This window comes from Osmia lignaria, chromosome 13 (assembly GCF_051020975.1).
Source record: "Osmia lignaria lignaria isolate PbOS001 chromosome 13, iyOsmLign1, whole genome shotgun sequence".
In the NCBI taxonomy this organism is placed as follows: Eukaryota; Metazoa; Arthropoda; class Insecta; order Hymenoptera; family Megachilidae; genus Osmia; species Osmia lignaria.
In genome coordinates this window covers 4782221-4804665 of record NC_135044.1, presented here as the reverse complement: position 1 = coordinate 4804665, position 22445 = coordinate 4782221, and the positions used below count along the sequence as shown (strand labels likewise).

The 22445-nt window shown below is 33.1% G+C and overlaps 3 protein-coding genes across 8 annotated transcripts; 1 reads left to right on the top strand and 2 right to left on the bottom strand.

The window, feature by feature from the left end:
* Positions 1-533: 533 nt before the first annotated feature.
* LOC117602523 (uncharacterized) lies at positions 534-6910 on the bottom strand. The gene is made up of 3 exons (XM_034320676.2): positions 4471-6910; positions 4029-4261; positions 534-3940 (listed from the first exon to the last, which is right to left on the bottom strand). Exons 1-3 carry the CDS (start codon positions 5563-5565, stop codon positions 3136-3138), a joined length of 2133 nt encoding a protein of 710 aa, XP_034176567.2. The 5' UTR covers positions 5566-6910; the 3' UTR covers positions 534-3135.
* A 949-nt stretch (positions 6911-7859) lies between these two features.
* Positions 7860-10779, bottom strand: ncm (pre-mRNA-splicing factor nucampholin). 2 transcript variants are annotated; one of them, XM_034320674.2, is made up of 3 exons: positions 10581-10778; positions 10388-10484; positions 7862-10269 (listed from the first exon to the last, which is right to left on the bottom strand). In XM_034320674.2, exon 3 carries the CDS (start codon positions 10260-10262, stop codon positions 8043-8045), a length of 2220 nt encoding a protein of 739 aa, XP_034176565.1. In that variant the 5' UTR covers positions 10263-10269; positions 10388-10484; positions 10581-10778; the 3' UTR covers positions 7862-8042. The 2 variants fall into 2 exon arrangements, with proteins under 2 accessions (XP_034176566.1, XP_034176565.1); XM_034320675.2 differs by having other exon boundaries at positions 7860-10310; positions 10388-10779.
* Positions 10780-10887: 108 nt separating this feature from the next.
* Positions 10888-21665, top strand: aPKC (protein kinase C iota type). 5 transcript variants are annotated; one of them, XM_076691654.1, is made up of 10 exons: positions 10888-11010; positions 12129-12214; positions 12473-12690; positions 17748-17798; positions 18933-19018; positions 19556-19841; positions 20098-20550; positions 20638-21110; positions 21234-21349; positions 21437-21665. In XM_076691654.1, the coding sequence occupies exons 2-10, from the start codon at positions 12159-12161 to the stop codon at positions 21522-21524; spliced, it is 1827 nt and encodes a 608-aa protein (XP_076547769.1). In that variant the 5' UTR covers positions 10888-11010; positions 12129-12158; the 3' UTR covers positions 21525-21665. The 5 variants fall into 5 exon arrangements, with proteins under 5 accessions (XP_076547769.1, XP_034176561.1, XP_034176560.1 ...); XM_034320670.2 differs by lacking the exon at positions 10888-11010 and adding an exon at positions 11627-11872 and having other exon boundaries at positions 12483-12690; XM_034320669.2 differs by lacking the exon at positions 10888-11010 and adding an exon at positions 11628-11872.
* Positions 21666-22445: the final 780 nt, after the last annotated feature.

Genomic DNA, 22445 nt, shown 5'->3' with positions numbered 1-22445 from the left:
CTAAGTTATTAGTACTAATAAGTTCACTCACAAAGCAACATTCTAAAGATACGCTATCTTACAATTATCATGTATTAAATTCATCCTAGCTCTACGATGTAATTTGCGTCGAATGCTTGTTCTTTTTTATTGCATGTGAATATTTAACACAACGAACGATTTATCTATCACTCAATAGTTTATTTTCTTGAATCCCGATTCGTGGACGTTATAAAAAGACAAGAAAACAAGAACTGATACTCGTTCGATTAGTATTTCATATTTCCTAACTCGTTTCTAACATGAGCACAGAATTATAGTCTAGCATGATATAGTCTAACGTTTGAAATGAAAATCGAACGAATTCTTAAATATCAATACATTTGTTATTTACGCATATTAAAATATATACGTACAGTATAATAATAATAATTACATTAACTACTGTTCGTGACAATATTCCTCTTTTTTTTTTAAGTTTTGATGAACTAAATATCATAACAATTAACGACGTATCATATTTATGAAACATTCGATAACATCACTTTTTTATAAATCACCTTTGTATCAGTAAGAACCGATTGGCAGATTAATTATTTATTCGAACGAACGAAATCCACATCAACACGTCGTGCATCGTGCATAAATGTTTTTAATAAAGTCAGGCGTCGCATATTATGTGTTTATTTGTAATTTCCCATTTGAACTTAAAATACATCACCCATTCAAAAAAAAAAAAAATTAAAATACATATTTAGTCATGGCAGTTACATGATTTATCGAAACTTTTAAACATACGCAGATCTCAAATATATTCAAAAATCAAGTTGTATGCAATTCATACAATGTACTATTTTATCATATATTCTACATACCTATAGTAAACCGAGTATGTATGAAAATCATAAATTATTATATATTTTTTTTTTCACCTTAGGTGGGATGCTTATATTATTATTACAACAATATGATGTAACGCGCATATGTTATTATATATTGACCAAATGTTGTATGAAGTATAATAATGAATGTATTTATCCTACGTAATCAATCATATATCTCATACACCTTCGTTAATTTTCTTGCTAACAGATTGCTTTGAAAAATGGATGATTGATTTCATTTGAAAAGCAAATTTTATAGATGATGAAATTGAAGATTTCTTATGCCTTGTGCTTAGATGAGATTACAAGAATTCCTGGCATTCTTGTTATGTTAGAAAAATGTATATGATAAGAGATCTTCCAAGCAGTCTCGAAATATGTATACATGTATATTTCAAATACACAAATGTATAATTACTAACTGTTTTCCTGCTATAGTGTGCAAATAGGTGTAAGATTTATATACTTCCTAGTATGTATTCAATACAAAAAAAGCTTTTGAAGCTTATAAAACAACCTTTTTAATATACTTTTCATTTTTTAAATGTTTTATACATTTGGAATTTTTAATTAGTCTTTTTAAAAACAAGATCATGTTTTTTTTACAATTATAATTTAATAATGGTATAATTAAATTCTTAAAATTTGCATTGAAATTCACATACCGTTAGCTAAAACAAGCAAAACAATGACAAAAAATTTCAGGAAATAAAGAAAATACATGTACAAGAAAAATCAATAAAGTTACAAAAATGCATGTTAAAGATATATACAAATATAAATATATATTACATAAATATTTATAATATTTATTATATCTTGACATTTCCATATTCATGTGTTTTTTTTTTTCATTCTTAAACGTTTAGTGCTTATCTAGGTATATCTCTAAGTCAGTATTAATTTCAAAAGTATGCTTGAAAAATTGTATTCTCTTCTTTTATTGCATGTATCTTTCAACAATAATGAGCAAAAATTAAGAATGGTATTCGATGAACGTCAGAATTGTATTTATAATTTTGTTTTAGAACCCCCTTTAAATACTGATCAAGTTTTATCACATGATCAAGTTAATAAATCACATTTGAAGTTTTAAAACTTATAAGACTGAACTTTTTTCAAATTTTAAATGCAACTAAAACGATATGTTAATACAATGTTTCAAATAAATATCAATAGTTGCTATAGTATCTCATATTAATACTTTTATTAAAAATAAAGATCGTTAATAAAATGGTTATTATCAGGGGATATTAAACAATGTAAGAATAAAGAACCAAAAATAAGATCGTAGTGCGATTTTTCGTATTTTTGTTAAAATAATGTTCACTTCATTTTTAATTCAATTGGTTCATAATATGATAAATCTATGTTTAAGGAATCGGAATTAATTTTGCTGTTACAAAATCATTAAGAAATTAATCAACGTATAAAAAATTATCAATTGTTTATATAAGTTAAAGTTTCACGATTTACACTAATATCACTTGAATAATAATAATTTTACAATTTCCAAATGTTTAAATAGTTAACTTACTTTATTTATAAATAATCATTCAAATTCAGTTTATTAGTGAAATATAACATTTCACCTTTATTCAACACTATAAAGATAACTAAAATTTAATCAAGATCTTGACATTACGATAGTACGAACTGTTGAAATACACCTAGATTTATGCTTAAAACATTTCTAATATAACAATATAGCACCTAAAGGTTTTTTGTACTTTAGCAATATTTTGCATGACAATATTATTAATATAATCATACATCTATGATACTTGACATATTTACATTATGCAATCATGACTATAAAAAAAAGTAAATGAAAAGCAATTTAATCTCTTATTTTCCGATCTTTGTTTAATTTTACCATTAAACAAATGATCATAAAAATCTTTGTGACACACATATGCATATTTAATATGCATGAGAAACTTATGCAATGACCATTAAGTATAATCATTAAATGATGTGATAAATTTTGGTTAACTTATTTTCCTTTCTCATATATTACAATATCTACATTTGATTTGAATTAAAATCGACACAATGAAATATGATTACAATTACAATTTCAAATTAACTGTTACAACGTTAAAGGCTCTCTATATATCACATAACCTAAACAGTTTTTACTCATTTAGAATTTATCATTATTATAGCTAGTACTAAATTTAATGCACGCTTATCTAGCCAAAAGATGAGCGTTGCAAAAAATTGCTGAGCAGTTTTGTATTAAATAATTAAAAAATTCTAGTCATTGATTTTACTCTTTACTAACTGCTAAAACAACAGATTCAGACTCTTTGTTATTTGATGGTACTGTAGCTTCCGTTTCTTCGCTACCTTCTGTACTATCCGCTATACTTGCATTTGCCGGTTCTTCTTTCTTATCATCACCATTTGATGATTGTGTTTGCTGTATTTGCAATTGATTACGCAATCGAGATATTTCACGTGCATCCGAACGTCGATGACGTCGTAATTGTACATTCTCTGAAACTATACGTCGTGCCAATTCTAGAACATCTTGTGGTACCTCCAAAGCTAATAATCTTTCTTCCAAATCCATTGCCGCTGTTCCTTCTGAATCGGAATCGCTTTCTAACGAAGAAGTTCCAATTTCAGTTGACGGTGGTTCTACATTTATCGTGGAAGATGTTACAGCAGCACTACTTTCTTCTTCTTCGCCAATTTCCTGTTTACTTTTCTGAGGCAATTCTTTCTTATCGCTTCCAGGCGCATACGCAGGGAATGCAGGATAAGTGCCAATACCAGAACCAGAACTAGGAGATGTTTTTTCAAGTTTCACATTATCTGACGAAACTTCTTTTTTCTCGTTAGGGCTTGATAGATGATGATTATAACGTTTCTGTTCATGATGGTGTCGTCGTTGATGATGAGCAGACGGTGGAAGTACTACAGGCACTGATGGTGCAGGTATAGGTGCTAAGGCTACATTTGGTTGAAAGTGTGGTTCAAAACGTTTACACTCAGAAAGAGGAACCACACGCTCTGGGTGTTGCAATATAGGTGGACCTCTACTAAGGTATGCAGGCACCAATGATGAACTATTCAAAGAAAATTATTGTTATAATGTATTACAGTTTTTTTCAGAATTTCCTATTGTGTCATTTTAAATATATCTTTAATACTCACCTATCTTTATGCTTGCAAGGATTTGTAGTATTCCAAGGTCTAAAAGCTGATGCTCCTCTAGCTGCTAACTCAAAAACTGCCCATTGCATTTGCAGATATGGATCAGTTGCATTAGCTACCTGAGATACAGGATGATACATGCCTAAGCCATTTCCATTATAAATTCCAGGACAATCATCTCTTCCTAGATCCTTCCTAATTCGCTTAGTTAATTTTTCTGTATCATGCCGCAACTGGAAAAGGGTTCTTTATTTTCTCATTTCTATTCTGCTTATATTTCAATACACAAATGATTTCATATATAATCCACTATCTCATAGATACAATATAAAAGATATTATTTTTTCTAATTATGTTAATCATTTTCAAATTTAGAATAATGTATCTGCAAAGGTAAAATAAATACTACAAATTTTGTTAAGATAACGTTAATATACAATACCTCTGATTTTCTTTTAGAACTCAATGTATGATGTTTTTCTTTTAATTCTCGAAATAAAGTAAGGGACTTGTTGTAATGTTCTTGATCTCTTGAAAGTAACAAATAAGATCGCCAGTTTGCAGAATCAAAGCCCCAATGACAGGTACGATTTTCAAGAGATCTATGAGCATGTCTCACAAACCGTTGCGGCGAGAATTGGCAGCCACATTCAATACACTCGATGCACACAGAATTATCAGACTCAAACAAGTTTGCATCAAATATACCTTTACATTTACCAAAACACTCATGGTACACTTTAAATTTGATGATAGATTCCTCATTGCTATCATTTTTACTTAACATTTTTTTTTCATTATCCTGATTTTGGCTGATTTGAGGAGGATCGCACGATTCTGTCCGTAAAAGTAAAGCACTGACAAGCCTTTCGGCATCTGTTTGAGTGATAAGGCCACAGGAAGGAGCATTACGTGGTAAAATTCCTGAATGCTTAAGTTCCTCTAACTGATCTCGTGTACATCGTGAACAATATATTTGCAATTCGTCGCAAACCTGATTGATTTGTTGTAGCGAAAACTCTTGTAAAACTGTGTTCAAGATCTGTGGTAAACATAACCTCCTTTCACCTCCTACAACAAAACAAGATATTCGTTCGCCTTCTAAAATTGTCTCGCATCTTTCGGAACAACTTTGGTCGGGTGCAGTTAAAATAGGTATTTGAAATTCCAATTCTCTTTTTTCACAAATGGGTTTTGGTCGCTCTAGTTGAGGGTCCTCGTCTGAATCTTCCAGCGGTTGATCAGTTCTCCGAACTTTACACGGGATAATTGGTGTTATCGATGGATTATTATTCTTTTCGATATCTTTCACCGATGTCTGTTCTGATGCTGAATCAAGGACACAATTATTCGAACGTGTTGAAGGGGAGTAACAAGATGTCTGTTCTTGCAATAAACTCTTGCAGTCCATACCAAGCAGGGCCGAACTCGGACCCTGTAAGCTTTTTACAGCGGATAGCTGATATGTCTTTAAGACTGTCTTAAGTTGTGGACTGTAGGATTGATTGTTCGTATTACCGGGTAATAGCGTCTCCATTATTTGTATCGCGTGTGCTAAGATTCAAGAATATAGCAGGTTCGGTCGTTGTATGAAATATCTGAGAGTACTTCTGACATACCACACTATTTTATATGATTTATAATATAGGTGTATCTCAACACCTACCAACGCATTGAAACCCACATTCACTCACTTTGTAATCACTTAATTCAACGTTATTGTTCATTTAACTCACGTATACAAGCGGAAAAACAACGCTAGTAAGCAAAGATATGAAGTATTCTCATTGCTTCTTTTTTGGCACGCGAGATGGGTATAAACTTAACCTGTATCTATGTTTTCGAAGTCTGTTACCCTTTGATGTAATATTATATTCAACACAACGGATTCTCAACTATCTATTATCCACAATCTATTGTCCATTGCAACGTCGCTTCCATGCACATGATAATTTCGTTTCTGCTTGAACAACTGAATTATACTGATATATATATATACATATATATATTTATAATGATGTATCACCACTGTGTTAACCAACGTATAAATTGAGACCCCTTTTTTTATTATAATTCTCCGTTTATTACACTTTATTTATTTACCAGTTTTCTTCATAAACACCCAAGTGGCGGTTAATCACGATTCATTTTTTTCTCTTTCTATCTTTTATTGATCTCGTTCGCATATTTTTCCATCTTTCGTGTTATTTTAATACGATATATCCTCTCAGCTGATGCATATCACTGCCGTTGTTTCTATCGTCACTGTCTTTGATATTATCGTTACTACCGTCGCTATAGTCGCTATCGCGATCGCCACCGCGACCGCCATTCGACCGCCACCGCCACCGCTACAGGCTACAGCTATTTCTACCACCACTGTCGCTGTCGCCGCCGTCACAGTCACCGCCACTGTCGTCGCCACTGTCACTACCACCGACACCACTGACACTACTCTGTCGTTGTTACTGTCGTACACTTTACGATAATAACAAAATGACAAATTATACCGATTTTTACTATTTGTTACGATAATTAAATTGATGATACGTTCGATCGATGAATATTATCACCATGATAAGTAACATCGTTAGACAACAGGTCGACTTAGCACATTGCGATGAAGTGACGTATTGATCGCACACCAAACGAGAAACGAACAACCACTCGGATAAATGCACATCTTTTTTATGGCATTGCTCGATGTTAATCGCAAACAACGTGGAATCAATGCTGATTATCCACACTCCGGTCATTCGTAGCCGATACGTGATACAAATATAATTAAAACACTAAGTGCGTGTACTTGCGTATCTCATAACAAGACGGTTTCGCTGGTTGTATGCATGTATTCTTCTGTCCCTTCCTTCCTTCCTCCCTCCCTCCCCCCCGCCCTTTTTCTTTCCTTCAGTATGTCTTTTTTGTGGTACAAATACTCCACCTCGTTGTTTTTTTGCACACATGTGTACGCATACACCACGATCATATGCATATGTAAACACGAGGAGATAGCACCAGTGTCCTTAGCCTTAGAGGGCCTTCATATCATTGTATATTTTCTCTAACCATACAGAGTATTATGTTCTTTATTTCGTATATATGCATTGTATTACGTCTTTGTCACTCGTGTGTTTTCAACGTCAAACAGTTATCATAAACTCTCTACACAGTTTTCATACTACACAAACATCACATCGTTAAACAAAGTTCACTATGTATATCCCCCTCGTTAACACCGCTTCTTCCACCGACCAAGCATTACGCTTGGCCTCCTACCGCGCTCCGTATCTACCACGTTAGCAGTTTTCGTTTCTATCGTACTCTGATATCTATTAAGTTAGTGTGTGATACACATGTATATGCACGTCACAGATCTCGTTCAGACCGCGCTTGCTTCCAAAAGATGTGGAACGGTTGAGTCTGCGTATCTACCGTTTGTGGCATAGTATCGGCTGGTTAGTCGGACGACGGCAGCAGTAGTGGCGGCGACTGAGTATTTAATCACGTGATCTCCCCGTCAAAATAGTCTACACGATTTACACACCCACATGCATAAAACTGCATCCGGCTATTCTGTATTCAGTGTCAGAATAAACATAATATACCGTGCGTATTACGCTTTATGATAGTATTTTGGTTACACAAATAAGAGCTCTATTATTCTTTTAAGGAATGTAAATTATACCTTGAGCGAATAAAATGACTGTGTAGCCCGATACTAATTGATTATGTCAATCAGTAGCCGCATAAGTATACTTTTTAATGTTTTCTTTATTTTCAGCGACGCAATGAAAGGGTAAAATATGTTACATTTATTACTTAAAGATATATTTATGTTTTTTAAGCTAAGATTGTTGTTGAAAATATATTTATTGAAATTGAGGAATATTTTATGTATTTACCTATACATGTTATCAAGCATTCAAATGCTTTTTTTGTATACAAATATCTTATAGATATGAGTGTCAGTAGGAGCATACATATATTTATTGATTATTATTTATACAATAAATGTTATTTAGTTTTAGCTTTTTTCACTTTATGTTTCTCTTTCTTCTTATGCTTCTTTTTGGTTTCTTTTGTATTCTGTTTTCTTTTCCTTTCTTTTCTCATCCTCTTTTTCTCTTTTTTCGTTTGTTCATCTGAAGATACATCAGAATCATCTGAACTTGAACTACTAGATGAAGATGAAGAAGACGACGACGAGGATGTGCTTGAACTAGAAGTAGAAGAATCATCAGAATTTGAAACACTTTCAGGTTTCTGTTCCAGAGCAGGTATTATTGTGGGTTTTGGATGAGATTTTAAATGTTCTCTTAAGTCGTCCGTAAGTCCGCCCAAACCGATGGACGTAAAAAAATTGATAGCAAATCGGGTATTTTTTGGATCGTCCCTAGGAAATAAACCCTCGAATGCGTGTTGTAATGTAACATCTTTAACACGTAGATTCAATTTAGATAGTCCCATATACTCTGATAGTTCTTGAAATAGAATTTTGATAAATATCCTATTAGAGCTTGTAGTATCTTCTTCGGTTAATTTTATACAAGATAACACTTCCCATGATATAGAATCAGTAAACAATAAATGTGCAAAGAACTTTGATACATTACGTAACTTATTTGTATCTAAACGATGTATTGTGTGATATGAATCTCGAAAGATTTGCTCAAACGGTGTAACATATATCTTATTAATGGCACAAAACCGGCCGGCTAAAAGCCCAAAAAATTTTTCATATGTCCTCATTTCGGCACAACAATCTAGAAACATATGACAAAGTTCAGTTTCTTGGCCAGGTTTTAATTGCATTTTCATCAATTTATGTGCACATTCTTCAAAGTCTAGCGACGAATGTATCGTTAAATATATTGTTCTTCTAAGTGCTGTTAAATTTGTTTCTGTGTTATCTACAATCACATCCTCTTTTCCTTCCACTACAGCAGTGCTGCTGTCTTCATCTGAGGATTCTTCTTCGTCGTCTTCTTCACTTTCTGAACCGCTCACATCTGAACCTAATATTTCTCTACTCAATTGTTTATATTTATCCTCATTATCTACGTATTCTGCATCAAATTTAAAAACATTCAATATGTCCTGGGAATCAGTTGCTTCATCTAACGTCACTAGATGAGTAAATTGATTTTCCTCTTCCACAAGATCGAGTTCTTCTGGAACAGCCTCATGATCTTTAAAACCATCTTTTCGAACTTGAAACATGACTTCGATCATATACTGTACTCTTTTATCTAATTGTCCTTCGTGTAATATATTTCTTAACATTTCAAATATAGCTTCTATACCCTTTCTGGAAACTTCAGTTAATTTCATTCCACATTCTTTTAAAAATGCAATCGCCACTTCTACAGAATCATCTGTTGGCGTTTCTACTAACAAAGTCAGAATTTCTAAAGCTAAGATCTCGTGCGCTACTCTTTGATTTACTAAATGTGCGATAAATGTTCCCGAAGATATACAAAGAGGTTTGTCATTTCTTCTAAAACCACGTTTGAATTGTATTACAAGACGTTTCAGTATTAATTCACCGATATTGGGAAATTTAGAATTAATAATTGCTGTGAGGGCTGCATAAACAGAGGTAAAAGTCGGCGAAGCTGCTTGAGCTTGAATAATAGATCGAGCAAGCAAACCTCTACCTCTAACAATGTTCTCTTTTAAAAGTTCTCTTGTAATAAGTCCAATATTACTAATATTAACTTTGTTAATATGACCATGTATAGATTTTTTAAGAGCTTCCCATGCAATACGTTGATACGCAGCTCCAGATTTGTCGGTGATTTCAGCTTGCATCAAACGTAATTTTGCAGGTGGAATATAAGCACCACCTGTCCTTGATGTTAATAACTCGACAGTTCGATTTTGTCTTTCTAATGCCTCGTCAGCAGCATTTGTTTCTTGTTTCTTCCCCATTTCTGAATCTATAACTTTGTCTTTTTCTTGTTTCCTTTTGTTTTCTTTTTCATAATCTTTTGATCTTCTTAAATCTTGTCGTTTGTACGATCGATATTCTGTATTTGATTCTTCAGCATCATAATTTCTTTTCTGGTCATTTTTTCTATTATATCTATCATTATAATGTCGATCTCTTTCTCTATCCCGGTCCCGGTCTCGGTCTCGATTACGTTCTCGTTCCTTTTCATGATTTTCATCTCTTGAATGATGTTTAGCACGTTCATAATCATCTCTATCCCGTCGAGAGTGTGACCTCTTCATTGTAAACCTAAAATTTGAAAGCAGCAATTTGGAGCAATTTTCAACTACCTATTAAGAAAACCAAAATAATATAAGTCTGAAGATACTAATTAAAGATATAGTAATCATAAAATAAGATTTCTTACCCTGAAAGTTATGTATAATAATGCTTTGATAGAACTTAACCTCTTATACAGAATAACCTCAAAATTGTAATTATACTTCTTTAGCAACGATATACGTCTGAAAGTTCGTTACATTTCACACTATATTCATTACATTATTAGTACTTATATACTATATTAAATTACACATTTCTATTTATTAAATGTTTCATACACTATTTAATTGCACTCAAAGTGCCCACTGACGTTTGAACAAGGTATGTTTCTGTTTTCATAGGGATGCATAATGCACTTAAAAGACCAACGCGGTATTGATATAGTTAGTATTATTAAAACTATAAAAAGGGAGACAAGAAATATAAATAATTAAGGGATTAGTTATTCTAATATAGTACTAAATAGTAAAAGGAAAATATTTATTTTATTATAAATAATTTTTATTTTGAACTTCGCAAAGTCTGAAGATAGTTGCAGAAATTTACCACGTGATGAGAATTTCTTATAAGTGATATATTCAAAGTTAATGAAAGTAGCACGAATGCGTGTGAGTAATATAATAAATAAGATTTCTTAACTGTTTATCTTATCTAAAATAGTTTATAAAAGTTAGAAAAATTATATTTCCGAAACATAAATGTATCATGGTAAGAATATTTTTTCAATGCTTCACAATAAATATACAAATTGTATGAGTTACACAGAAAGAATATTAACAAACTATTAAAAAATGATTTATAATTAATAATTAAATAACAAATAACCTAATGAAACAGGAATAGTATTTAAGAAGGTTAAATAATTGCGTAATTTACAATATTATACATATAGCTAAATTGAATTATAAATTGATCTTTAAAATCAGAACTGTTGTATGGTAGAAAAGTAAATAGTTGCCCTCATAGGTAATTATCAATCATATTAAATAATTTAATGCGAATATTCAATATAAATAAGAAGTGACGCAATAGTAATCATAGTTAATAGATTTATTTAATTGCGTTCTTGAAATCTAGATTTCCATTTTAGTCAAATAAATCACGTATGCGTCACTCTATAAGGAATGTAAGTATGTAAACTTAATGTCACGAGAGTCCATAACTGCGAAAAGACCAGTTTTCGTTCTTTTCTGCGCATTGTCGCTCTGATTGGTGATACTTCCAGCGGAAGTGGAAAGCGATTGGCGGATCGTTTTCCCCCACCATCACTGCGTTCCCCTACCATCTTCCAACCTTCGTGCTTAGTTATGGACTCTCGTGATATCAAGTAAGTACTTCATGTATATCTAATAAACATGGCGGCTGCCAAGTGACAACGCGTTTTAGTGTATAGAATAATTCTTAATTTTGTGATTGCTATATGATTGTTTTTAATCAGTATTTTGGAAAAGATAGTTTGTTTATCTATCAAAGGAATCTAACAGGTGTATATTTTACCCGAGATAACAGTTAAACTACATACAAAACATTAGTGTGGTGAATCAGAAATCGTACGAGCATCAAAATTAAGGTAGTTTCAAAGGAGATTGTATTTCAAGTAAAAAGATTATTTTAGATCTTTTGAATTCTATAAAACATTAAATATATGCGTTTTAATTTGCTTGAATATTATTTTATAAATGTGGTGAAAAATAGAGAAGTATTTTTTCCTTAATCAACTTAATTACATTTAAATTATGTCGTTTGTGTCATCTTCGTATATTTTTAATCAATTTTAATTTTGTCGGTTTAATTTGACACTAATTTAATATTGTAATTTTTTTCAGTAAGAGGACCAGTGTCCACATTAGATAAAAATGCCTACACAGACAACAGAAAATGATGATATTCGGGCAAAAATTGTTTATAATGGGTAATATATACAAACATTTTTATATAGATTTAAGTTTAATTCCAAATTTTTAATATATCTAGAAACAATACGTATTTCACATGTATTATTTTATTAACAATAAGTTATTTCAATATTCAGAAGCTGTTTGATATTAATTTCAGGTAATTCTTTTAATAGTTAGTTAACAATGTGAATATATATTAATATCAAATGAAATATATTTTGTCATATTAATTATTATTGAAGAAGGATTGTAATTATTGGTATTTGTATTAGGGAAGTGCAGATTATGTATATTACCACTGGAATTTCACTAGACACATTAAGGGAAGAAGTACGTTCAATATGTGAGTTTGATATTGCGGGACCAGATCAGTTTACAATGAAATGGGTTGATGATGAGGGTGACCCCTGCAGGATTGCTTCTCAACAGGAGCTGGATGAAGCATTACGCCTCTATGAACTAGAAAAGGACACAGAAATAATTATACATGGTAAGTGTTCTCTATAAATGTTTATATGTTTACTCAGTTCATACGACATACATTTTGTATACTGTTTTTTGGTTTAATGAAATTGAACATTTTGAAATGTATAATAGATACTTAGAAATAATTATATGAAATAAATATATGAGATATCTATTTTTATATGACCCACTAATTAATAAATGAACAAGATTGTTAGTTCGTTTCTTCTTTAGTTTTGGTTTGATTTAAAATAGTATATTAAAATTAAAATAAGTAGCAATTTCGATATTCAACGATTTTCAAGTTAGTAACAAAACATCATTTTGTGAATAACTACATACTGTTATATGTGTACATCTTTATAATATATTCATTATTACCCTCTGATTTAATTTAATGTAATTAGCAAGCATTTTAACAGAAAAAGGTGGTAATACAGGGAAGGTAGAAAAGGGGTAATTAATGTATTAAATGATCATTTAAATACGTGTTACAATATTCATTTGTCTGTGTTTCGGATTATTATTCTCGAACAGAGAACAAAATTCAAAGTATAAATGCAATAACAAAGGCAAGAAATGCATTATAGATAGGTAAAGGAAATAAATAAAAGTGATAAATAGTAGGTACAAGGGAAGAGTGAAAAGATAACGGAGAAAGTGAACACGAAGAAGGCAACAATGATGAAAGCGCTAAAAAAGGATTGAATGGAGAGGAAGAAGAGCGAGAAACAGATGGAAGCGTAATGAGGGATGGGGCGGAATAGAGTCAGAAAAGAAGGAAAAGGGTCGGGGCGGGGGTGGTGGTATGTTTAAAGAGAAATCAGTCCTGCTTTTCACTGGTGCCTTTATTCTAGCGTTTGCGCATTTCGTAGAGTAAAGCGCGTCGGGCGGCGACGGTAGTTAACGAATCCCGCGGTAGCAGTCGATATTCTTACGTGGACTGATTAGCAGCCACGAAATTTGCTCGGGCCAGCTCGCACGCACATAACAGAGCATCTTGAAGAGACATGAGAAGATAATTCAAGGGAAGCTGGTGGACAGAGGAAGAAAAAAGCATTTTGACTGAAACTTTGGCGAACGCCAATACCACTCGAAGGGAGAGAGTCTTGTCGCAGCAGAAGCAGCAGCAGTCCGTTTTTCAATGATCGCGATTCATGTAGAGAGCTTGTGGCAGCATAGCTTTGACAATTGCTGTTGTTATTGAAGAGGTTGCAAAAGTGGCGATAAACCAGCATCGATCGAGCTGACTCGTCGCATTCTCAGCCGGGTTCCTGCAAGAGGTCGGGCTACGGTAAAAGAGGAGGACAGAGAACGGTTAGAAGGAAGAGGGAGAGACAGGGATAGAGAGAGAGGTGAAAAAGAGATAGACCAAGAGAGCGTGCGCACATACCGTAGGAAGGAAAGTAGGGAAAACTTTAGGGTGGGAGTTTGGAGGGTAATTGCGAGCAAAAGACGAGAGCCAGTGGTGTACGATCGTTGGTGGATGATATTAGGTAGCCAAGATAGAAGAAGGTGAGATAAATACGGCTGAATTGGTCGCGAAATGGCGTGGGGATACTGGAGCGCAACGTCAGTCAGTGATCGGGGTCGGTCGCCCCGTCGCGAAAAGGACAAACAACAGTACCAGAGTTTGCATCAACCGCAGCAACAGCATCATCATCAGGCTGAAACAGGAGTATCGCAGGGGATGTACGGTGTTCAGCAAGTACAAGGTGAGCTCGGTGTCAGCTCCTCCTCTGTGTCGACCGGGTCCGGTGTTGGCGGCGGTGCCGCAGTAGAGGAACCACCCTGCAGTATGATGATACAGGGTGGTTCCTTTTATTCCTATTCCGCGGCTACGGCTGCGGCTGCGGCCGCTGTTGGGCGTAGGATACCTCCTGCCATCGAAGGACCTTCCACCTCCTCAACGGGCATTCAAGTGCTACCAAGGGATCGACCGATCAAATCGAACACCAGCACCTATCCACCATCGCCTAGTAGCGATTCAGCCGAATACGAACAACCGATAGCTGGACTTAGAAGCGAATGCTCCCCTCATAACAGTCCTCCTGACGACATATTCGTGCAGGCTGGCTCTTCGTCTAGGATAAAGCTACTTTGCGACAAGGGAATCGACGATACATCTGAGGTCGATCTTGACGAGGTGGTGGCAACCGAGATGATGTACGCAACTACCAATCGTGCTATAGGGACTAGTACGTGTCGTGTACATGGACCGTGTAATCCACCACCGGATTCTACCGATCCCATAGCACCCTTGATCGACGATACTATCGGATCTTCCCAATTTTGGTTCAACGACATCACCTGGGGTAGGTCTTTGACATGCTCCTCCGGTATTGCTAAAGAATTGGTCGAGTGACTTGCAAGAAAGCACGATATTAGCGAACTATATTTATTTTTATCCTAATTGCAGTTCTCTTGCTTTTATTTTACATTATTTGCACGTACGTTGCATAGTTATCGAGTTAGGTAAGTTTTCAGTGTTAGAACAAATGTAATCTTCGAATGTTAGAATAGAATTTGCTGAATATCGATCGCGAAGAATGGGTTTTCATACAGCGATGTGCCAACATGTGCGCTTATCTAATCTGTCATCGCGTCTGCCTATTTTATATTTGATGGTTTTTAAAGTGTCTGTTTGGAGCTGTTATCTTTTCTCTTTTTTTTTTTAAATTTAACAATTTGCGTTTGCATCCAACAATTAATCTGCTATTTAAAATTTGCTCTAATTCGTGAACAAGATATTACATTTAATGAAGAATTCTATAGTGGTAATATAAGCCACATAATATAATGCCACATGTTCAAAATTAATTATTACTATTATTAGATAACTGATAATTAACATCTCATAATTGCATTAATTTATGATAAGTAATATATACATCTATTGCACCAGAAGAAACCTTTTAACAACTTAAATATGTCGTATTAATACATTTGAAGGAGATATTTAGCAATATTTATATTAATTTTAACAAATAACTTTACCAATCTATTTATTTCAGCATTTGATATTTATAAACTATGTATAACTTGTATGATTTACAAGAATAAATTTTTGAAAACCTCTGGTATTAATTAATTAGCAATTAGTTATTTGTAATTGTTGTCAATTCTAAAACAAAATGAAAAAACTTACGGGCTCCGACCAGAACAGAAAAATGAGAACAGCCTGTAAAAGCTTGCTTAATTTTCTTCAGGAAAAATTCCTTATATGCTTTCGAGCGAAATGTAAAACGTAGATTGAAAACAACGTTGCACCTACTCTTGTCTACCAGGTCTCCTCCGATAAGCGATAACATGATCGCATCAATCGAATTCAATGTTATCCGTTATCGGTTGGTGTTTTATGATCTGGTTACGGAATAAAAGTAACAGTACATGATATACTTGTGACATGCAAAGACTTTCAAAAATAATAATAAAAAAGTACTTTATACCAGTTGTGGTAGATGTGAGTACTGAACACACGTTACAGTGCCATTCTTTGTCCATGCTGAGTTAAAAGGAACCGACGATTATAATAAAAATTATGATGACGTTATACGTAATGCATGAATTCTGTTAGTACTCATATCATCTATTTATATATGATACTTGAAATGATGTATTAGGTGCTTTGATTGGTATAATAATGAGTTGCACGTTTTCCGGGCGAATATTTATGTATTTTATAAAAATGATAGTGTATATGTGTATGAATATAAATGTATAAGAGCAATTTTGTATGTATGAAGCTTGTTATATGAATATGTATTAACATTGGAACAATGAATTGTGTAGAAAATATAATTTCCAGATGAAAATTAGCAAATGTATGCATATTATACTAAATGTGTTAATCTAGCAAGTATATACACTTAGTGGTCAATGTATGCACATACTAATATGATAAGTAAATGTATTTGCAAGCAATGAAATTTAAATTTATATTAGTACAAGCATAATGCATTATGCAAATGTATTCACTGTCTGGTAAATAAATACATTTACTAAGAATCATTGATGTTTTTATGTTTAGTTGATACTTCTATTGAAATCTTACATAAATACATGTATTGATTAGTAAGCGTGTACATTTACCGAATTTTATCAATTCATTTTTGTATTATTTTCAATTTTAAACCTAAGTACATATTCATCATTCATTGTTCTGATGATAATTATTGTTATATAAGCAAAAAATCGGGACACGTGTTATGCGATTGTTTTAAAACATGTGTTCATTCCCGTGGTAATGATTTTGATTGTTTACACTTGTTACATCATTATTTAATCAATGAAGCGTATGATTCAATGTCACAAATGTAAACAAAATTGCAATATTTACATTGAATGAAATTGCTGTAATATGTGCGAAGTAATATTGTAATTGATAAAGACAAATATCAAGCACCGGGTATAAAAATCAATGTTTATCGTAATAGAGGTATTTATTATTTTATTTACAATAATTGGAACATATTTTACAAGTAACAGTTGTGAAAATATAAATCACTACCACTGCAGTGTGCTTGGTATTCGTACATGCCTTTTTAATTAATTTTCATTAATGAATGTTGACATAAGAAACATAGGTTTGTAATTCCTGCAACTATATTATTTTTAATTATCCAATACAAAATGTTTCAATATTTTAACACTTCATAATGCAATTAACATTGAATGTTTGAAATGTTTCAGCCTGTTTCATCTAAAACTAAAAGTTTTGTTTCTATATTCTCCCTTTTCTTCCAATATGCCATGCTGCTTTGAATGTTTTTTTCAGACATATGTTCTTACTAAAGTAGAAGTTATTTTATAGATAAAATAAGAGAAACATTTACCTTGAACGTTTTAATGTACATTAAAAAATAATAAGTTATTATTTTGCATGATTAAATATTTATAATTTATCATTTAGATTGCACTATAATATGTTAGAGATTGAAAATTCAATTAACTTTATCATATTATCAATTTTTCCCATTTTTGTCAGTTTTTAGAATACAGGTAATGTTTTAATTGTTCGTGTAACAATTACTATTAAAGAAGTAATATAAGAAACTGACAGATTGTTCATTTTTGTTACAGTTTTTCCTAATGTGCCGCCTGCACCAGGAATGCCCTGTAAGGGAGAAGACAGTGAGTTTCCGTCGCAAAATAATCAAATATTTCAATACGTTTTCGTCCAATAATTCTCACTATTGTATACTATACTAGCCAGCGAGTTGTTCAATTAACGACAAGTTTATATATGAATAGTCTGGCTATGTTTGATTCATGTTCAGAAGATTATGATTAATTTTTTTCGTTTCTTAAGTTTTCATGAAACATCAGCGATTTTAATGCGCTTATTTTAATTTTCATCATTTATACTTTGTGTATATGCTTATTGCATCGAATCTTCGCAGTACATTGATTATGAAAATAATATTATGTAAACTAAAGAAAAAAGGAAGAAGTAAATTCCAAGACTTCAAGATTAGTCATTTTATATATCTATTATATATACAACGTTTCAAACGTGAAATCGTATACTGTACTATTTTTAATATATTTTAAAATATCATGTAGGATGAAACTTTGTTATGTTCTTTTTGAAATCGTGTTTTTTGGGTATCATATAAATTAAGGATCAATTGTGTATAGTGAAAATACGATAGAATTAAGACTATTTTCTATTTTAAATATCGCGGGTTTGGAGATAATCTCATCGTGTTTACAAATTTCCTTTGCCCTTGTCAAGATTATTCGATAGTTTTATACGGTACAAAGTATGGAAGGACTTGGCCCGGTCGCAGTTTTACTGCAGATTTTTCAGTGCGGTATTTCAACAAGAGTATACTTATATAGATCCTCCGAGACACGTTATGAAACACGTTTTTCATTTTAATTAGTTTCAAAAGTAACATTAAATAATGGGTTGAAATGCAGTAGTTACATTTACTGTATTGATTCTATTAGAGTTACACAATGTGCTCAGAAAAGATTGTGAGAGGGAGAAAGTGGAGAGAGGGCCCCTATAGCTTAGAAGTTTTTTTTCTTATTTTGAAATTTGTCACTCTTACAATTCAAAAAGAAATGATTATTGGACCCAAGTTTATGAAACACGTGTGTGCTTTTTTTTATGAACATGAGCACTACATTATCTCAGAATTTGACGCAATCGTTTCTGAATATTCTCCATAGTCTGGAAGAAGTAAAGACGACAGAAGCAAATTTGAAGACCGATTCTTCTTTTCTCTCGTGATATTTATGTTTTTTCATTTTCCAAAGGAAGCATCTACAGACGCGGCGCACGTAGATGGAGGAAGCTGTACCGAGTGAATGGTCATATATTTCAAGCGAAACGTTTCAATCGGGTAAGCATCATTTCATTCAATTACTGCTTTAATTACTTTCCCTCGTTTTTGCTCATCATTTTGATATAATTTTACACATTTACGCATGGCACCATACCCATCCACCACATCACATGTCCATAGAATATTTCCAGGTTTGACAGATTCATTCCTGATCAGTGGAACTTGCTGGCTAGTGAACTTGGATGAACTTTCTCTGTTCATTTAATAAAATGTTACATTTAATATTGATCTTTTATTTCCTTGAATTCTTGAGAATGAAACTGAATTAGAAATGGTATAAGTAAATGATTAGATTACAGAAATAATTCTTTATAAACAATTTTCTGATTATATTGTATTCTTAAATGTAAATAGAATATTTGTTAATCAGCTGAGGCTTGTGATTTCTAAATAAATGAAATAAATTATTTTCATATCAACAATACATAATTCTCTACACTTTCATTCTCAGGAATTCATCCAATACCTAAAGTGCTCTTTTGTAGGAACCATATGGACATAGATTATCACAAGCTTTCTGTTTAATTTTCACAGCGAGCGTTTTGCGCATTCTGCCAGGATCGAATTTGGGGACTAGGTCGGCAGGGGTTCAAGTGCATCCAGTGCAAGCTACTGGTTCACAAGAAATGTCACAAACTAGTTCGCAAACCATGCTTGAGTGTCCACCAACTTCAACAACAGCAAATGCCAAGCACAGAGTCGCAAACGATCGACAGGAACGGCGATCAACAACAGCTTGATTCTGTACAATGCAGCCCAGTAGCTCATCTAGAGGATGAGATTTCAGAGTCGCCGATCATCGAGGAGCATTCACGCAATCGTAAGAGTATTTGGAAGTTTATTTGGAAATTCAAACTATGGTTTTGTAGTTTGAAAGAATAAAAACCTTATAAAGAAGAGATCCTTGAGCTCAGAAATTATTAAACTTTAAATATACGTATGTAAGATGTTACTTATTGTATAATGTTATTTTTGAAAAATTTATGGTCTTGAATGAAGGTACAAATTTCCTTACTTATAAATCATTAGAAACAAACAATAAGTGTAACTAAATGTAACTTACATTCTGTTCGTAGGAACCGGAAGTGTAGAAAGGGAGGAATTGCCGTTGGATACGTTAAATGATGCGGATAATTCAAATGATATGCAAAGGCAATACTCATTAAACGATTTCGAACTGATTAGGGTAATCGGTCGTGGTTCCTACGCGAAAGTTTTGATGGTAGAATTGAAGCGTACAAAAAGGATTTACGCGATGAAAGTGATCAAGAAAGCTCTAGTGACAGACGACGAAGATATAGATTGGGTTCAAACAGAGAAACACGTATTCGAAACCGCTTCGAATCATCCTTTCCTTGTAGGACTTCACTCATGCTTTCAAACACCTTCTCGTCTGTTCTTCGTTATTGAATTTGTACGCGGCGGTGATCTTATGTTCCATATGCAAAGGCAACGCCGTCTTCCAGAGGAGCATGCTCGATTTTATGCAGCAGAAATTAGCCTCGCCTTAAATTTTTTACACGAGAAAGGTGAGGAGAAATATTGATCCTGAAATCCACAATGTTTCTGTGCTGTTGATAAATATCTTAACGAAGTTTGAAATATTTGATATGCAGGTATCATATACAGAGATTTAAAATTAGACAATGTGTTACTTGATCACGAGGGACACGTTAAACTGACTGATTATGGAATGTGCAAAGAAGGTGTACGAGAGGGTGATACAACAGCCACGTTTTGTGGCACTCCAAATTATATTGCACCTGAAATATTACGGGGTGAAGATTACAGTTTCTCTGTAGATTGGTGGGCACTTGGAGTACTTTTGTATGAAATGCTTGCAGGTCGCAGTCCGTTTGATATTGCGGGCGCGTTAGAAAATCCAGACCAGAACACTGAAGATTATCTATTTCAAGTTATTTTACAGAAAACAATTCGTATACCAAGATCGTTGTCAGTTAAAGCAGCTTGCGTACTTAAAGGCTTCCTTTGCAAAGATCCTGCTGAAAGATTAGGCTGTGGAAAAAGGCCGACAGCTTTTCTTGATATTGTTTCCCATCCGTTCTTCAAAGCAATTGATTGGGAAATGGTAATTATCGCAATCTTACACTTGCTGAAAATTGTAAAAAATGAAAATAAGAAATTTATCCCAAGATTTTAATTGTATTCAGAATGCATTCCATATAAATTAAGTTTATAATTAAATTTTTAGTTGGAGCAAAAACAAGTAACACCACCTTACAAGCCACGTTTAGATTCTGATCGTGACCTGGCCAATTTCCCACCAGAATTTACAGACGAACCAGTTCATCTGACACCGGATGATCCGTAAGTATTAACAAACCACAAACCAGTATGGAATTTGAAGAAAATTAATGAACAAGTTTAATAATTGTGTAAACAAATATTTTACAGGAGGGTAATTGATAAGATTGATCAAAGTGAATTCGAAGGTTTCGAATACGTGAACCCGCTACTGATGTCTCTGGAAGACTGCGTGTGACAAGAACCGCTGGTTATAGTGCAACGATACAATCAAAGTCAACAACAGTTGCAGCCGTGCTACATGTACGAATTGCAAGACAAGCTTGCGAAGCTTCGAATCGATCCCCTATTGAACATCAGCTCAAGAAATCGAGGTTATCACAACAATGTTTTTTTAATGACATACTCCGAAGAGAATGAGAACGACAATAATTATAACGAGTATCGGTTATCACCACCTTTTCCATTCCGATACGAAAGTCCGATATGCTCCAGTTCTCTAAGTATCACAGATGTTACGTACGGCTCTAGCAATAACAATGAAATCATTAGTAACTATGATGAACAGAATTACGATGATGAGGAAGATGAGAGCCCAAAGAAAGGGCTCTTGAAGCAAATGTTTTGCCTTCCATTAAATTAAGCTAATTAAGGGCTTGTTTAATATTACAACATTGCCTCTAATCAATAGTTAATATAAATTTTGTAGGTTGCAAGAGATTTGAAATCTATAACGAAGTTAAAATTTACAGAATCCTTGTATTAAGTATTGGAAAATGAAAAGTATTTAATTTGCGCTATAATAATTATATATGATCGTGTTGATTCTTCTTTCACATGGTGCTGCAACTTAAACGTATTAATGGGTATTATTTTCAGCTATTTTTAGAAAGAAAAATGAATTCAAACGGAAAATGTACCTGACTGCTTCGATTAATCTCTTAGATAAATATGCCATTCCGTTGTGCAGTCGTTCTATTAATATTTAATGAGCATTGTACGATCTATATCGCTTGCATGAACGTATTCACTAAAAAAAAGTAATAGCAACAAACTATTTCTAACAAACTAACACCTATTTAAGAAAACTGCTGTATATTATAGATTAATTACGTTTGAAGAGAAAATATAGCGAACGTAAGTATAACATTTCTAAAGA